The sequence below is a fragment of the Pinus tabuliformis genome, chromosome 8, assembly GCF_031772625.1.
Source record: "Pinus tabuliformis cultivar Carrire ecotype Pingquan chromosome 8, CPIR1, whole genome shotgun sequence".
Classification (NCBI taxonomy): domain Eukaryota; kingdom Viridiplantae; phylum Streptophyta; class Pinopsida; order Pinales; family Pinaceae; genus Pinus; species Pinus tabuliformis.
In genome coordinates this window covers 658,777,012-658,794,208 of record NC_142294.1, presented here as the reverse complement: position 1 = coordinate 658,794,208, position 17,197 = coordinate 658,777,012, and the positions used below count along the sequence as shown (strand labels likewise).

At 39.2% G+C, this 17,197-nt stretch overlaps 1 protein-coding gene across 1 annotated transcript; it reads left to right on the top strand.

Annotated features, from left to right (window-relative positions):
- The first annotated feature begins 2,470 nt into the window (after window positions 1-2,470).
- LOC149237315 (uncharacterized) lies at window positions 2,471-7,428 on the top strand. The gene is made up of 3 exons (XM_089369230.1): window positions 2,471-2,778; window positions 5,520-6,075; window positions 6,307-7,428. Exons 1-3 carry the CDS (start codon window positions 2,471-2,473, stop codon window positions 7,426-7,428), a joined length of 1,986 nt encoding a protein of 661 aa, XP_089225356.1.
- The last annotated feature ends 9,769 nt before the right edge of the window (window positions 7,429-17,197 follow it).

Sequence of the window (17,197 nt, the reverse complement as noted above, 5' to 3'; positions counted from 1 at the left end):
GGAAATTATTTATTTTTAGGGTGGAAGAGGGATTGCAACTTATTTAGAGCAAGAGAGGTTGATCCTTTAGGGAGGTGGTTGCTAGGTGATGTTTGGGCTTTGGGTGAAGCGGTCTTGGTGATTTACATCGAGCTTGGCACTAAAGGTTGTTAGTGGCTCCAAAAATCTTGAGTCAGGTACAGGTAGTGGTGTTGGTGGTCTGTTCAATATGCGGTCTTCCCCTCAGCATGGGAAATAATCCCTCCATACCAATCTAGACTTAGTGGGTCACATGAAATAGGACATGCCAATTCAATCTATGGGGTTGGGAATGGTGACAGCTAGGATGCATCTGAGTGGCAAGACTGTCGATCACTCCTGGAAGATGGGTGTTGGAGCGTGTGCTGGCTGCAACAGTAGTGAAAAAGTGAGCCATCGTGGAGGGAAGTCTCAGCAACCTTAGTGACATGGTGGTGTGAGATGTGGTAGTAAGGTCAGATAGGGGTCTGGAAGATGTTCAACTCCCAGCCCATGCATATTTCAACACTATTCTATGGAGAATTGTCTCGAGCTAATTCAAAAAACTTTGGTTCAGGCGGAGATGGTCAAAAGGATATGAAGGGAGAAGCATGTTTCCCTCGTGGCCACCCTGGATAGAATGCACTACTTTGAGTGCTAGGTTAGAGAGCACGTGGCGGTGGTATGGTGTGGCCAAAACCATATTTCAAAAAAAGTGGAAAAGTTGGAAACATGGATGGCAGACCTCAAAGGGCATGTCCAGTGCAACTTCCACCCTTCACCTCATCCAAAAAAAACACTAGCTAACCCAATCAAGTCGGATGACTAGCATGCACTCAACTATTTTCTATGTGTTGTTTCTATTTTGGTGTTTGTGCCCTTTCCGTTTTTTGATGATATCCTTAGTCTCTTTCTTGTATTTTTGTCACATGATGCAAACATTGGTAAAAAAAATTGGTTGGGGTGAGACCACTTTTTTTTTTGTTACTCCGGATGTATATCTCTTTTGCCAAATGAATAGAATTTCGACTTACAAAAAAAAATATCATGATGTCAGAATGGAACAAAATTCTATCCAGCATTGCATTATGACAAACACTATTGAAATGTGATAAAAAATGTGACAATCATTATTGTAAAGTCACATTACATTGTAAATTATTGAACGTCACATTGTGACATTATAAAATTTGGTTTCAATATTAAGATCTATTCTATTAGGTTTAATAATGAGATTTATTGTTGGATTTATAATATTAAGCTTAATAACACGTTCTATAATATTGGGTTTAAATTAGGGTTGTTAATATTGTGTTTTATAATATTAGGGTTTAATATTGAGATTAATATTAGGCTTTAGTATTTTGAGGTTAGAACGATATATAAATCTATCCAATGTCGCACTCTAACTAGCATTTCTGCAATGTTACATTGCATTGCAATTTATTCAAGGTTACATTATGACATTACAAAATTAGGGTTTATAATATTGGGTTTAATGTTATGATTTATAATATTAGGTTTAAAATTGGGTTTGTAATATTAGATTTAATATTAATTTTTATAATACCATGTTATAATATTAGGTTTATCATTACACTTGTAATATTGCGTAGATTATTTTGGTTTACAATATTGTGTTTAATATTAGGGTTTACAATATTGGGTTTAATCTTGGGTTTATTGTTGTGTTTAATATTAAGCTTTAATTTTGTAACATTAGAATGGTACATATATCTATGCAATGTCGCAATGTGGCAAACATTGTTGTAATGTTAGATTACATTAAAATTTGTTTAATTTTTCATTATGGCAATATAAAAGTATGGTCTTTTAGGTTTATAATATTAGGTTTAATATTCATTTTCAGTTTGAAGAGAACCACTAATAATCAAATATCTATGCTAAAAGAGAGGGGAAAAAGAATCTTCAAAAGAGAAATTAGAAAAGTGGAATGGAGTGAAACATTCTTACAATTTATATGAAAAATAATATGTTAAAAAACTATTTTATTATAAAAATAATTAATAATATATTTTTTAAATATTTAAATATTTACTCTATGTTGAGAATATCTAGTTGAAAGGTATTTATATAACTTATTAATTTTTTAATTTATTATAACCCAAAATAATCCGCAAGTAAATCAATCTAGTAATCATTTGATATAAGTCAATTCTCATTTTTGTCACTATACATCTAGGGCCTAGAACATGTCTCGTTCTCCTTAAATTGTGTAATGATCGTGAGATTGAACCTTGGATGTCTTAGTTTGTAAGATTTCACATCACTTTGATGATAATTTTACCTCCCCAAATATATTTTAAACTTTGTTATATAAATTAATAAATATATAATCAATAGGAATGCCATATTCATAAGAACTGTAATAAAAGAAAGCTGTTGTTGCTGCACGCGCTACTGCCCCTAGGTCTTCTTGCTGCGCGGTAGCCTTGGCCTTCGGCCTCCTACCATGGCCCCTCCGGAAGCTCCACTAGAGGGGGCCGATCCTCAACAAGCCTTTTCTGATCTAGTCAAATCTCTGCCTCCACAGCGCCCTCGTCCAACAGTCTCTAAGTTCGTCAAGAAGCTGGATGTTTTACAAGAAGTTAACTTGCCTCCAGCCCTTCCTCGCATGGCTGCTCTCTCTCTTGCAGAAAAAGGACTCATTGGTCAATTCACGGGCCTCTGGCCATCTCCAAAAACTGTTCAAAGATGGGTTGAGAGGAACTGGTCCAACAAAATTCAAGGAAAAATATCCATTAGATTCTGCGGGAAAGGGTACTTTACCTTTCACTTTGAATCCAAAGAAGATAAGGACCTAATATTCAGAAACGGGCCTTATTTCATGGATTCCAGAGGCCTGTATCTCAATAAATGGACCCCAGATTTTGATCCTGAGCTGGATGTCCCCAGTGTTATTCCGGTTTGGGTCTGGCTCCCTCATCTCCCTCTCCATTGTTGGGGGGATGAATCGGTTCATGCCATCGGGAATGCAGTCGGCAAATACATTGATCGCAGCGAACCAAAAGAAAACATGCAAGCCTGTGTGCGGATCTGTGTTGAAGTGGACCTTGGTAAAGGCCTACCTAAAGCCATCAAGCTCAAAGTGGACGACTGGAGCCATGTTCAGCAGCTGGATTACGAGCAGATTCCATTCAAATGCAAGGTATGTCATGAATATGGCCACTTCGCCAATAGATGTACTAAGCTTATTGATGTAGAGAATGGCCCACAAGAAGAGCAATGGGAAATGGTTAAAAAAAAGAAGTCAGCCTCTTCATCCAAACCCCTGAAGTAGGTCCTTCGGCCTCTATTGCAGCTCGCCCCTCCTCTTCCACCCTAGCATCTTCTAACCCTCCTCCCCTCTCCCATCCTCTGCCCTTCTCTATTTTGTCCCCCCTTGAAAGCCATCCCCTGGATCCCACTCCCCTTCTCTAACCCAAACTGATACCACTGAATCCTCTTTTCCCCTGATCATCTCCTCTCAGCCCTCTCTTGATCCTCCCCTTAACAGAATTACCAGGAGTTCCTCCAAAGATCACGGAGCCACCAGTGAACCATATAAGAAACCTGGTCCGGGTAGGAAAACTGCCAAGCAGCATAGAGATGAGAATGCACAGAAAGACATAGCAATGGGAACTCAGAACCCCATAGAATCTTATATTCTAGGGCAATATGATAAAGAGGCAGCTAACAAGGAACAAGGGGGGCGAGCACCTCCCCGTACCCCACATACCCAATGATGAAAGTCTTGTCTTGGAATAGTAGGGGACTAGGGCACCCCTCCAAGGTAGCAGCCCTAAGAGATCTTATTCACTGTGAGAAACCAAGAATTTTTCTGTTACAAGAAACAAAGCAAGGCCAGCAGGAAATGAGTGGAATTATTGAACAACAGAGGCAGTACAAAGGTAGCATCAGTGATTCAAGAGGAGCCTCAGGAGGAATAGCAACAATCTGGAACCAAAGCATATGGAACTACAAATCTGAAACTGTCAATCAGCATTGGATCAAAACGGTCTTGGAAAATAAAGTAGATAAGAAAATTATAGTCATCTACAACATTTACGTTCCTAATCATTTCAGAGACAAGGAGTGTTGTTGGCATGATCTTAAAGCCAGCATAGATGCAGAAGAAAACTCTAACATCATTTTGGGAGGCAACTTCAACCTTATTCTTCATGCTAATGAGAAAAGAGGAGGTAGTTTCACCCCTGATCCTTATAGAACTCATTTAGAAAATATCATGCAAGATCATGACCTTATGGATATTGCTCCAAAAAATCGAAGGTATACTTGGAACAATCGTAGGTTGGGCATAGGTAACATTATGGAAAGGCTTGACAGAATTTTAATTAATGTCTCGTTTCTCTCTTCTTTTTCTGTTGGATATGCCAGCATCCTGCCGTGTTCAGCCTCTGATCATTACCCTATAACACTCACGCTGGAAACCCATAGCTCTCTCAGACCCATTCCTTTCAAGTATAGTTCCCTCTGGAACTGCATTCCAGCAGTCACAGAGATTGTTCACAATTCTTGGAACCAGCACGTTGAAGGGTCTCCTGGTTTCATTTGGGAAACCAAATTAAGAAAAACAAAACAAGCTATAAAAGAATGGGCTAAAACCAGTTATAAAGAACCCGAGAAGGAAAAAAGGAGATTAAGAACAACCTTGATTGTATCCAAAGAGCAATAGAGGAGCACGACCTCTCTCAGGAGAATAAAAAGTAGGAAAGCGACCTCTATTTACAGCTGTGTCGAGAAAACAGAGAAGAGGAATTAAAATGGAGGCTAAAGTCGAGGCAACTTTGGTTGCAAGGGGGAGACAAGAACTCAACATTTTTTCACAAGCAAACTACAGCTTGAAAAATAAGGAATAATGTCAGCTCCATCCTAGATGCTGAGGGCAATCGAAAAAACACACAGGATGGTATTCGAAAGGTTGCCACAGAACATTATCGAGATCTCCTAACTGAAACAAAAGAAGAAGAGGACTATACAGAGCTGCTACAACATCTTCCTACTGGGATAAGTAAGGAAATGAATGATAGTCTAAATAAGGAGATTGATGAGGAGGAAATTAGAAGATCGATCTGGACACTCCAACCTGATAAAGCCCCAGGTCCAGATGGCTTCCCCATCTGTTTCTATCGAGCATTCTGGGGAATTATAAAAAAATACTTGACTAAAATGCTCAAATGGATCCAAAGAAAGGGTAAAATAGGGGGATACACCAATGCTACTCATCTAGCTCTCATCCCCAAAGAAAATCGCCCCTCTTCCTTTGCTCAATTCCGGCCCATCTCACTCTGCAACTCTTCCTATAAAATCCTGACCAAAATCATTGCTTCTCACCTTAAACCCTTTCTCCCTTCTCTCATCTCTGAAAATCAAGGGGGGTTCTTGGCCAATAGACAAATAACTGACTCCATTCTCCTTGTACAAGAAGCCATCCACTCGAGTCAATCCAGAAATGAGAAAGGGTTTATCCTTAAACTTGATTTGGCCAATGCATTTGACAGAGTAAGACACTCCTTCCTCCTGGTCGTTCTAAAGAAGATGGGATTTGATGCAGTCTTCCTAAACCTCATCAAAGCTTGCATATCTGGGCCCTGGATCTCCCCTCTTGTTAATGGCAAACTGGGAGAAGCTTTCCAATCCTCCCGTGGTCTAAGACAAGGTTGCCCTCTTTCACCTTATCTCTTTATTTTGATGGCTGAATCCTTTAGCAAAGCACTGGACTTCAATCAGAGGGTTGGCCTAATCACAGGCATAAAATTTGGGAATGGAGTTAAGAATATAAATCACTCACAATTTGTCGATGACACTTTATTAATTGGAGGAGCATCCATCACAATAGCCAGGCGCTTCAAGTCTCTCCTAGATAAATACATGAGGTACTCTGGTGGTTTGGTTAATCAGCTGAAAAGCTGCATTTATGGTTGGAATACAGCAACACAGGTTCTTCACAATATTGCCAACACCTTTGGAGTCTCATGCAATTATGACTGGACTCATTTTTCTTATTTGGGCATGCCTGTAAGTGCAGGTCCCTTGAAGGCAGAAGTCTGGGACACCGTAATTGACAAGATGAAAAGAAAAGTGCAGCAGTGGGGCTCCATTTGGCTCAACCCAGCTGGTCGCCTCATACTTCTTAAGTCAGGTATTTCTTCTCTACCTCTATATCAATTCTCTCTCCATCAAGCTCCGGCCTCCTTTCACTATAAAATGGAAGTCATCCTCTGCCAATTCCTTTGGCAAGGAGGGAAAAATGACAAAAAGAAATTCAATTTGGTTAATTGGAAGTAGGTAATACAGTCCCAAGACCGAGGAGGTCTTGGAATCAGATCCCCCAAATTCCTCAACTTAGCTTTCGGAGGCAAAATTGTATGGAGATTTATAACCGGCCTTCCTGCCTGGTGGAAAAGGGTGTTGGAAATTAAATATTTAAACTTCCCAAGGCAGCAGCTTCTTGATCAAGATATCCCCAACAAAGATTCTTCCAAAATTTGGCATTTATGTAAAAGAGAAATCCCTCTAATGGCTCAGAACACTTCAAAAATTCCCAAGGGAGGTGCCAATATTAATATTGGAACTGATAAAATCATGGGCCAGCAACCAATAAACAGTCAAGTTGGAGTCAATCCTATTCTCTCCTTTTTTGAAAGAGTAGGTATCCATCATCTGGATCAGATCTCCCAGTGGGATCCCCATTCCCATCTCTGGTCTGGTTGGTCTTTCCCAGCCATCCCCAATGACCTCAATGCTAGCTTATCTGCTCTTCAATCTCATCTGCATAGTATAGCTCCTATTAAAAAGAATGATTTAGATGGATTTCGTTGGGATCCATCTGGATCTATTTATACCATCCAAGCTGCCCATCAGTACATCTGCAACAGTAACTATCCCATGCCCCTCTGGAATCACTGGAAGACGGTTTGGAAATCTGAGGCCCTTCCAAAAATCAAAATTTTCCTTTGGACTCTTCTTAAGGGGAAAATCCTTACTGCTGAAAATTTGCAAAAGCGAGGCATCAATGGCCCTTCTCGCTGCCCCAACTGTCAAGCTGCCGAGGAATCCATTCATCATCTCTTTATTGATTGTCCCTTTGCTATCAGCTGCTGGAGGAACTTATCCCATAACAATCATATTCCGTGGAACAATCAGGATTCTATAGGAGAAATTCTTCATCAATGGAAAAAGAATTATCCTTGGCAGCAAAGGAAGAATAACATAGTTAAAAGGGTCTGGGATACCCTTCCTTACACTATGTTATGGAACATTTGGCTGGCTCGAAATCATAAAGTTTTCAAGGACAAGGACTCGACCATCAGAAATCTATGCAATAAGGCAAGGAGTCTCGCCCTCGAAACTATATCAGTTAAGAACCAGAGAAACATAGATATCACTGAGCTCAGTGTTGAAGAGTGAAATTTCATTGGTTACTTGTTGGATAAAAACAACAATAATTAGAATGGCAACACTGCTAGTAACAGGCATAGTAATGTTCCTCATAACTGGAAAATTAGATTAAAGGAAGAAGAGTTTGCAATATGGATTAAAAATTGCAACAAACATTATCTATTTTTTGATGGGGCTTCAAAGTCAAATCCTGGAGTTGCAGGAGTAGGAGGAGTTATTTTTAATGCTAATGGGGATCGCATTCTATCTTATGAATGGGGACTTGGACACATTTCCAACAATAGGGCAGAAGCTTTGGCCCTTTATCAGGGACTCATCCAGCTTAGGGAACTTGGTATAGGCACAACCCTGATTTTTGGAGACTCGGCAGTTGTCATTAGTCTAATGGCACAGAACAGGGAATCTTCCAATGCTCTCCTTCAACAGACCATTAATCGATGCCAAATTTTAGGCCAAACTATGACTGATTTGCGCTTCCACCATATCCTGTGTTCCCTCAACAAGCATACTGACAACCAAGCCAACAGGGCATGTGCCAGGCCAATGGGCAGTCTACTTTGCAATGACGTGGAGACTCTACACTACTTACCATGACAAAGATCTTTTATGTCCTTAATCAGAACTGTAGTAAATCTGAAATCCCTGACAGGGTGGAATGGTCAAAGATCCACCAAATCCTCTTCGTGGCTATGATCTGTATTGGGATCTGGCAATCCCTTGGAAAATACAATCTCACGCTCTTGGTCAGTCGATCGGTTGTCCTTCTTCCAATCGGCCATCCCTCCCTAGCTCCGCTGAATCGCCTCCTTGATCTCCTCGTCCCTCCTCTGTTCTTCCCTCATGTCCTGTGACAAACATCCCACACTCTTCCTCTTCTTTATATGTCCCTCCCTCCGCCCCCTCTCACTCTCATCCTTTTTTCACTTTGAATCCCTGGTCCGCTCTCTTCTCCTCGTGGTCTCCACGACCCTCATATCTATCCTTCGATCCAGCTCCTCTTTAGATTCTGGAATCTCTGGTCTCTCCTTCTTTAGTGAACCTTCTTTCAAGCAACACCTCTCATTCGCACCACAAAGTGCAGCGTCTCATGCCTGTTCCCTGGTTCATTCAGTTCTTTCAATCTCAATCTTCTTCTACTCCAATGGCGAGGAGCGAGGATTGCCTCCATTGTGCCGATCTTCAAGCTGAGTTGGAGCAGTTAAGAGCCCACCAGAAGATCTTGGACGCCAAGATTGACAACCACCAGAAGATCATGGAAGCCAAGATTGACAACCAAAACCGACTTATCAATGAAAAATACGAAGCTGATATTAATTTGTTTCTGCACAGAATCTCTTCATTGCATGAGCAGTTCAACCAGCTATCCAACAGGTGTGCTCACGCTGAAGAATCCATTGAAATACTGAAATATATGATGGAAAAGAGAAATGCAATACCTACAAGCTCTTCAAGCATCAAGCAAGCTGGAGAAGATGATAAGCCTGAAGAATCTACAGCGCGGCATATCAGCCACATCAATATAGATTAATTATGTTTTGCAAATGTTGTTTTTTATTGCTTTAGTTTGTTAGGATTTACTTCTGCTCAGTCTTTTTTTCAAAGCCTAAAAGGCAGGAACAAGGAGATTTTTGTTACTGTAACTCCTTCTCTCCTAGCACCTCATGGCATCTCATTATGTATCTCAGGGGAACAACCTTCTCCTCTCTTTTTTTGAAATATAATACAACAACCGACGATGTTAAATATCTCTCTCTCTCTCTCTCTCTCTCTCTCTCTCTCTCTCTCTCTCTCTCTCTATATATATATATATATAGATATAGATAGATATATATAATCAATAGGTTATGTATAAGTTATATGAATTTATTATTTATATAAAATATAATAAAAATTTAGTGCCCTTTCAAGTCATTTTTAACCTTTCTAAAGAAGGTAATTGGAAAATAATAATAATAATCATCGTTTTATTTAAACACTAAGTATATTAATAAATGAATTTGTATTTATGTGATTAGTATTTTATGTCTTATATTATATTATCCCCAGTGGTTTGTGGTATAGGTACCCATTTTTAAAACACCTCTATTATTGGTAGGTTGTGTCTTCAAGTCTTTTCCCACTCCTAGGGCTAGGTTATCTCGTTGAGCCGACTTGAAGTGGTCCTTTCATGTAGATCTTCTTGGTACAATTATTGTAAGGATGTAGTTGTCACTAATCTCTAGGGGCTGTGAATGACATAGAAAAAAATAATTCATATTATATTATAATAAATATTTGGAAAATTTAATTAGCTTGCAAAAATATAAATTTTATTTACAAGAATGTTTTGTAACTTATGAAAATTTATGTTTGTTTCTATAACAAAACCTAGAGAAGTTAATACAAAGATAAAATTGATATTTAAGAAAAAGGAAATAAGTAAAATAGTATATTAATTGAAATAATCGCGATATTTTTTTATATAAAATATATAATTTAACTATTGATTTTAAAGCTTAGCTTCAAACAACTCCTTAATAATAAACAATTTGCTACAAACTTTGAAATAAGCATTCTATTTTTTTCTACATGGAGTCTTACTAACAAAAACTCCTAAAATGTTGATGAATATAAAAGATATTGCAAGCAACGTAGATCTATCTTAATTCGAGATTTTATCAATCATCGAGAGAGATCGAATATATCGAAGTGAAAAACTTGAGGCAAGGTTCACACCTTGAGAGATTTGATCACCCTCGGTGTTGATTGATCTGGGGTTAAGCTAGATCTAGGATGATTTCAGTCATTTGTAGCCAAAAAAAAATTATTGGATATCTAATTATTCTAATGATTTTAAATATGTTGAATATGTGCAAAATTAATGTGGCCATTTTAGTTTAAATTTTCGCAAGTAGCTTACTTTGTTGAGATGATAGAGATTGTCAATAACTTCAATGATGAAAAACATAGAATTAAATATTTTGAATGCATAGTGACAATGTAAGAGAGTTGAATGCCATGGCATATGAGTGTAATTGTGTAGAAAATTACAAATAGTATTCATTGTGATCAATATCAAATTACTTTCTTCTATTGTTCTTATTATCACACCTATTAGTCTTTCCATCTTTTCAAATCGATCATATGAAAATGGTGGTGGAAATCATAGACCACTCAAATATTTTACTCGAGCTGTTGTCTTAAAGTTCATAAAATCTCTCGCTTTCTCTCAAATGTTAATAGTAGCTTTCTCCAAAGAAAGTCATGTTGATTTATGGAGTCTTAAAATGCAACTAGGTTGCAATGGTAGTTGTTTTCTATTGCCTCATTTGAATGTAATGTGACAAAACATGTTTAATGATGAAAAATGGGAGTAATAAGAATGTAGATAGTTATAAATAGTGTATAGTTTCAAGAAGAAAACATTTCATGTAAGTGAAATTTTTATTTTAGATGAAAATTCAAGTATTATTTACGGTCGAATTACTGCAACACAAATATCAATGCATATCGTCAATATCTTTTTTTTGTTTACACTAAAATCAATACACAATACTATTCTTCCTTTGAAATTAGTGTACACCATGCATCCAGTTACATCAAATTAGAAATCAACATCTAGACTGGAATCAATGCATATATTCCAAGAAATCAAATACGATTTCAAAACAACATCTACACTAAAATCAATTCACTGAATGCGAGAAATAAAATAGGATAAAAAATCAAAATCTACACTAAAATTAGTGCATCTAGTGCAAGCAATCAAATAGAATTTCAAATCAACATCTGCACTGAGAATCAATGTTTCAAGTGCAAGTAATAATATAAGATTAGGAAATCGATTACACTAAAAAAATGTAGCGAGTGCAATTAATAAAATAGGATTAGGAACCAACATCTACACTAATATCAATGCATCTATTGTAGTGAAAACCCAAAATATTCATGTGGCATTCTAATTCCATCTTCTTTTTCCTTTTGTAAAATCCTTTTATCTTCCTTTATGGTTAGTAATGTTCAATATTATATAATACTAATATATGTATGTCTGTGTGTCTCTCTTTCTTAATCCCTCTCTCTCCCTCCTTCATCTTGTTCCTATCTCCATCCCTCTCTCTTTCTCTCTCCCCCTACCTCTCCCTCTCCCTCTCTCTCCCCATCCCCCTCTCCCCCATCTCAATACATCTCTCTCTCTTCCTATCCCTGCCTCTCTCTATCTCTCTCTTCTCCCCTCTCATTCCCATTCCATCCATATATATCTCCCTCTATCTCCCATTCTTTACCTCTCTATCTCATCCCCCCAAACACACCTCTATCTTTCTCTCTCTTCATGTCTATCTAGCTCCACATCTCTCCCTCTCTCCATGTCTAATTTCTCTCTCTATCTCAACCCCAAAATATACACAGTCTATCTCCATGACTATCTATCTCCTTGTCCCTCCATCCCTCTTCCACTCTCTCTCTTTCTCTTCCCTTCTCCCTCTCTCTCTTACCTCTCCCTCACTCTCTCTCTCTCTCTCATGTCTCTCTTCCCTTGTACTCTCATTTGTTTCTTTTTCTCTCTCCATCTCTTCCTTGACATTTACCCTCTCTCTCTCTCAAGCTTTCTCTCTCTATGTGCTTCTTCATAAATCCATATCCCTCTCGCATCCCCTCAAACTTCTGCTCAACCTCCCTATCTCCTCCTTTCTGTCATGTCATCTCTTTCTTTGTTCCTATCTCTATCTTTATCTCCCACCTCCCTCTATTCATGGTACTTGAACCTAAGAAGCTTCATTCAATGTATAAACCTCTTTCTCTTCTTACTTGCCTTCATTAGCTGTTGGGAGTTTTTCTTTCTTCATAACTAATTAGTTTATGGTTACCATATCCTAGTTTGAGGTGAATCATATCCTATGTAGCTCATATGTATTGATTATGGAAATCATCCATGGTGCCTAAGTCTAAGAATTAATTCATAGAGTTGAGGTTCTTATTTGCATCCATTGATGCAAGAACCATCCATGATGTCCAAGAGCTAGTAATGGCCCCCATATTCAAGTAATATGATAAATAATCTATAAGGTGGGATCATATCATGGATTTTATGCATTGTTCAAAGTGGTGGAGATATATAAAAAAAATAAAAAAAAATAAAAATAAAAATTGAATCCAAGATTAACACAATAGTTTTCTAGTAACCCTATTTATGTTAACTCCCATTACAAGTACACAAAACCTACCCATGATGCATATGTCTCATTCAAACGCTTGGAAATAAATGGTGGAAATTATGTGTGTGGGCTTCAGGACTCTTTCATATTTTTTTAAGTTAATTTCACTTTATTTTGAAGTGTACACACACTTTATATGAACAACTAGGCTAAGCTTAACTAAACTCCAATTTTGAATAGAAAATTAATTCTAGGTAATAGAACTATCTTCCAGATAGTTTAATTCTTCCTATGACTTCAATGCTCCACCCCTCACTATAAAAAAATTTGAGCGTAAAATGTAACTGAACCTAAAGTAAACTTAATACAAACTAGTGATCCATTTCACCAACTAAAATATTTATTAATATTTATTTATTAGATGAATAACATATTTGTTTCAAGTAAAAGTTGGATCATACTTGTATTTGATTCATAAAAGATTAAAAGGTATGTTCACATGCATTCAAGAAAGTTGGCAGTCCATAACATACTCATAAATAGAAATCCTAAGATTTTTTTTTCATTTTTTATCAAATAAATATTAATCTTGGGCAATCACAGAATCAAAGCTTTCTACGCATTGCGTAGTTCCAGTACGCAAAGGAAAATCTTGAGGGTTGCAGATGTGAAGCACGCATTGCAGGAAAGATGGATGAGGATAGGTTTCTAGGGGGAACTCTGGAATTTGGCTAATTTTTGGATCAGTGCAACTAATGTGAATAGTGATAGAACTTGACTATGATCACACACTTGAACCCTTAATGATACAACATGGACCATCCATAACATTACTTTGGTTAATGCAACATTCTTTGTGGCATCTTATGACAAGTGTGGCTCCTATGATAGATTTTGAGAGGATAAAGGAGAAACTTACCTAATAATGTTTGAAATGAGTGTGAAACATGTATATGTGGTTAGGATGACCCATTCTCACAAAGCGTTCCCCTTGAAGCAAGACAAAATTCCTTTGCATGACAGGTGACAATCTTGATGCCTAAAGATGACACATTCTATATAAAGATAAAAGCGTGAACAACTCTTTAGATCGAAGAAGGGAGCTTGAGATCATAAAATTACCAATAAGTGACTAAGGAATGGTCAATCCCAGGATCCACAGTAGGCTCCAAAATTTGAGTACAACCAAAATTTTGGAGGGTCATGTAGCCTCTACAACACTTGACGACACACTGGTTGAATACCAACTTCTCTGTCTTGGTTCATTTTTAGTGCAGGGCCTTGCTCCTTTATGGAGTATTGATTCATTGTGTAGATTAGTTTGGCTTACCCACTTACCCATGGTAAGACATGGTCCCCTTGGTACCTAGTTGGGTGAACACAACATAAGATTCAGCCATGTCATACTGTTTTGAATTAGGAAGGGTAGTTTAGCTCGCAAGCTTGAGATTTTCAGAGTATAATTTTTCATATCTAGTGTTGCTTCGCTACCAACAGGCCTAAAGGGTAGCCTGACGGACTCAAGTCAAAACACAAGAATTGTTCCATTATTAGTGAGCCTAGACAGTACCCCGGTGGAGTTGCCTACTTTTCCTCTCTGTGTAGGAAGCATTTCTATTCCTTCACCTTTGTCATTTTTAAATGAGGATTGTGCATAGGAAATTATTTATTTTTGGGGAGGAAGAGGGATCGTTAATTATTCAGAGCAGGAGAGGTTGTTCCTTCAAGGAGGTAGTCTGTAGATGACGTTTCAGTTCTAGGTGAGGCGGTCTTGGTGATATATAGTGGGATGAGCCCTGAAGGTTGTCAGTGGCTCCATAACTCTTGAGCTGGGTACAAGTAGTGGTGTTCGTGGTCTGTTTAGTATGCAGTCTTCCCATTAGCGTGGGTGTTGCTCCCTCCTTGCCAAGGTAGACTCAGTGGGGCACGTAGACTAGGACATGCCTATTCAATCTATGGAGCTGGGAATGGTGGCAGTTGGGACCCGCCGAGGTGGAAAGACATAAGTTGCTCCCAAAAAATTGGTGTTGGAGCATGTGGTGGCCATACTGGTTGCAAGTGAATCATCGTGGAGGGTGGTCTCAGTAACCTCAGAGACATGGTGGTGTGCGACATCATGGTAAGGTCAGTAGGCAGTTTGACATACGTTCATCTCCCAGCCCGTGGGTAATTCAACATTGTTGTATGGAGAATTATCGCGAGGTAATTTAAATTTTGTTGGCTTGATTAGAGTCAGTTGAAAGGATCTGAAAGGAGGTGCATTTTCCACTAGTGGGCACCCTGGATAGGATGCACTGTTTTAGCGCTAGGTTATAGAGCGCATGGTGGTGGTCCCACATGGCCAAAACCATCTTTTAGAAAAAGTGGAAAAGCTGGAAACATGGATGGTGCACTTCAAAGAGCATGTCCAGTGCAACTTCTCCCTTTGCCTTCTCCATGAACAACTGTAGATAACCCAACATCAATCATGTCAGATGACTAGCATACGCTCAAGTGTTTTTTAGGTGTTGTTTGTATTTTTGTGTCTGTGGCCTTCTCGTTTATAGACAATGTCCTTAGTCTCTATCTTATATTATTGTCACATGCTGCAAACAATGGTCAAAACCCTGGTTGGGGTGAGACCACTTGTTTTTTGTTACTCTAGATGTATATATCTTTTTCCAGATGAATAGAATTTTGACTTACAAAAAAAAATATCGTGATGTCAGAATGGAACAAAAATTTATCCAACATTGCATGATGACAAACATTATTGCAATGTGATAAATACTGTGAGAATCATTATTGCAAAGTCACATTACATTGAAAATTATTGAACGTCACATTGTGACATTATAAAAGTTGGGTTCAATATCAAGATCTATACTATTAGGTTTAATAATGAGATTTATTATTGGATTTATAATATTAGGCTTAATAATAGGTTTTATAATATTGGGTTTATAATATTAGGTATAAATTAGGATTTTTAATAACGCGTTTAATAATATTAGGGTTTAATATTGAGATTAATATTATCGTTTAACATTTTTAGGTTGGAATGATATATAAATCTATCTAACATCGCATTCTAACTAGCATTGTTTTTTTTTTTCTAAGTAAGGCTAAACTATTATATTACAGCAAGAGCAAAGTTACATCATCAAAATTACAACGGGGCCGCGGCCCTGTAAGATTTGTCCTAGGACAGACAGTAGACACCGGAGTATTCATGCCAGGAGTACATAGGACACATGGACAAAAACTTAGAGCAACACTCATGTAGCTGACACATGAACAAAAGCACTTGAAGAACATCGACACAGAACAGAGATAACAGAAAACCGACACAATTACATAGAGACAGAGTAACAGATTCATATATGACCGCGTAGGGAGCTGACAGAGAAAAATTCTTGCTGTAAAACCTGGAGCGCGAGCTGGGCATGTTAATCTTCATCAGTAGTCTGCGGTTCATCTTCCGCCTTGCAGCAGGGAGGCTGGAGGATGGCCTTACCAGGGTTGCGCGTTCCACGGTCACTTGGGCCAGCGCCATAGTCACAAACAGGTTCTCTCGCGCCTGCTCCCGGGTCATGTATGGGCCGCATCATCTCAACAGCAGGGAATTCCATTTCCACCGTAGGAACAATCCCAGGAACACGCGAAGGGTTGGCACGGGGATTGCCTTCCTCATCTTCCCAAGGATTGCTGCAGTGCTCCACAGAGACAGTCACGAAGAAAGTAGAATTGGCTAAGGTGCAGGGAAGGCGGTATCTCACCATTGGGTGTTCCGTATGCCCACAGTCCATTCGCGCTGGAGGTTCCCCTATTCTGCCTCTCCCCAGGGGCCTTCCCCTCGGCCTTCTGCACTCAGAGGTTTCTTCAATTGAGGAAGAAGTCGAGGGGGCTCTTCCACTGTAGCCTCCCCTTCCACTGTAGCCTCCCCTTCCACTGTTACCCCTTCCACGATTGCGCTGCATTCTGGTCCTCTGAACAGGGCGATCAATTCCCCAACGCAACACCACTGTTGGCACAGGTTTACTGCTAGACCGAATCCTAGCCTCCCAATTGCCCAAAGCTGTGGCTGCAGAGCCTTGACCTTCGCTCTCAAAGCTTGAATGAGAGCCGAGACTCTGAACCTCCACCACTTCCTTCGAAACCAGAACAAGAGCCAACGAGAGATGCGGGTAAGTAAGCACTGCCAAATTCTCAGAATCGCAACTGGCTTGCTTGTGAGCCTGCCAATTGCCCCACTCTGCAGCTGCTAAACACTTACATTCGCTCTCAGGGCCAGAATGAGAGCCGAAGTGCTGAACCTCCGTCACCTCCTGCAAGATCAGAACAGGTGCAGACGGGAAATGCGGGAGAATGTCCGAGAGATTGCAGTTATGAAGCGCCATGTTTCGCTTCTCAAGACGCGCCATGAATGTCGACAGGACGCCTCTGTCAACACCCTTAACTCCCTTCCTTGAATGCAGCGGGTTGGTGAATTTATGGTGTGTCCTCCTGGCATGCGTGGCTCGTCCGGGCGGACACCTGCCCTTCGGACGAGCCTTATGCGCCATATGTCTAGCAACCACCCGCATCCGGGGGAGAGAGATCCTTTTGCACCAGGGTGATGTAGTCTTTTTCGAGTTGTTCATCTTCAACTATGTCCAGGGGTC

Coding starts and splice junctions, on each gene's coding strand:
- LOC149237315 (XM_089369230.1), top strand. CDS start 2,471: ATGGCCCCTCCGGAAGCTCCACTAGAGGGGGCCGATCCTCAACAAGCC. Junction 2,779..5,519: donor ATTAGATTCTGCGGGAAAGG/GTACTTTACCTT, acceptor TGCATTTGACAG/AGTAAGACACTCCTTCCTCC. Junction 6,076..6,306: donor AGGCAGAAGTCTGGGACACC/GTAATTGACAAG, acceptor AATTGGAAGTAG/GTAATACAGTCCCAAGACCG.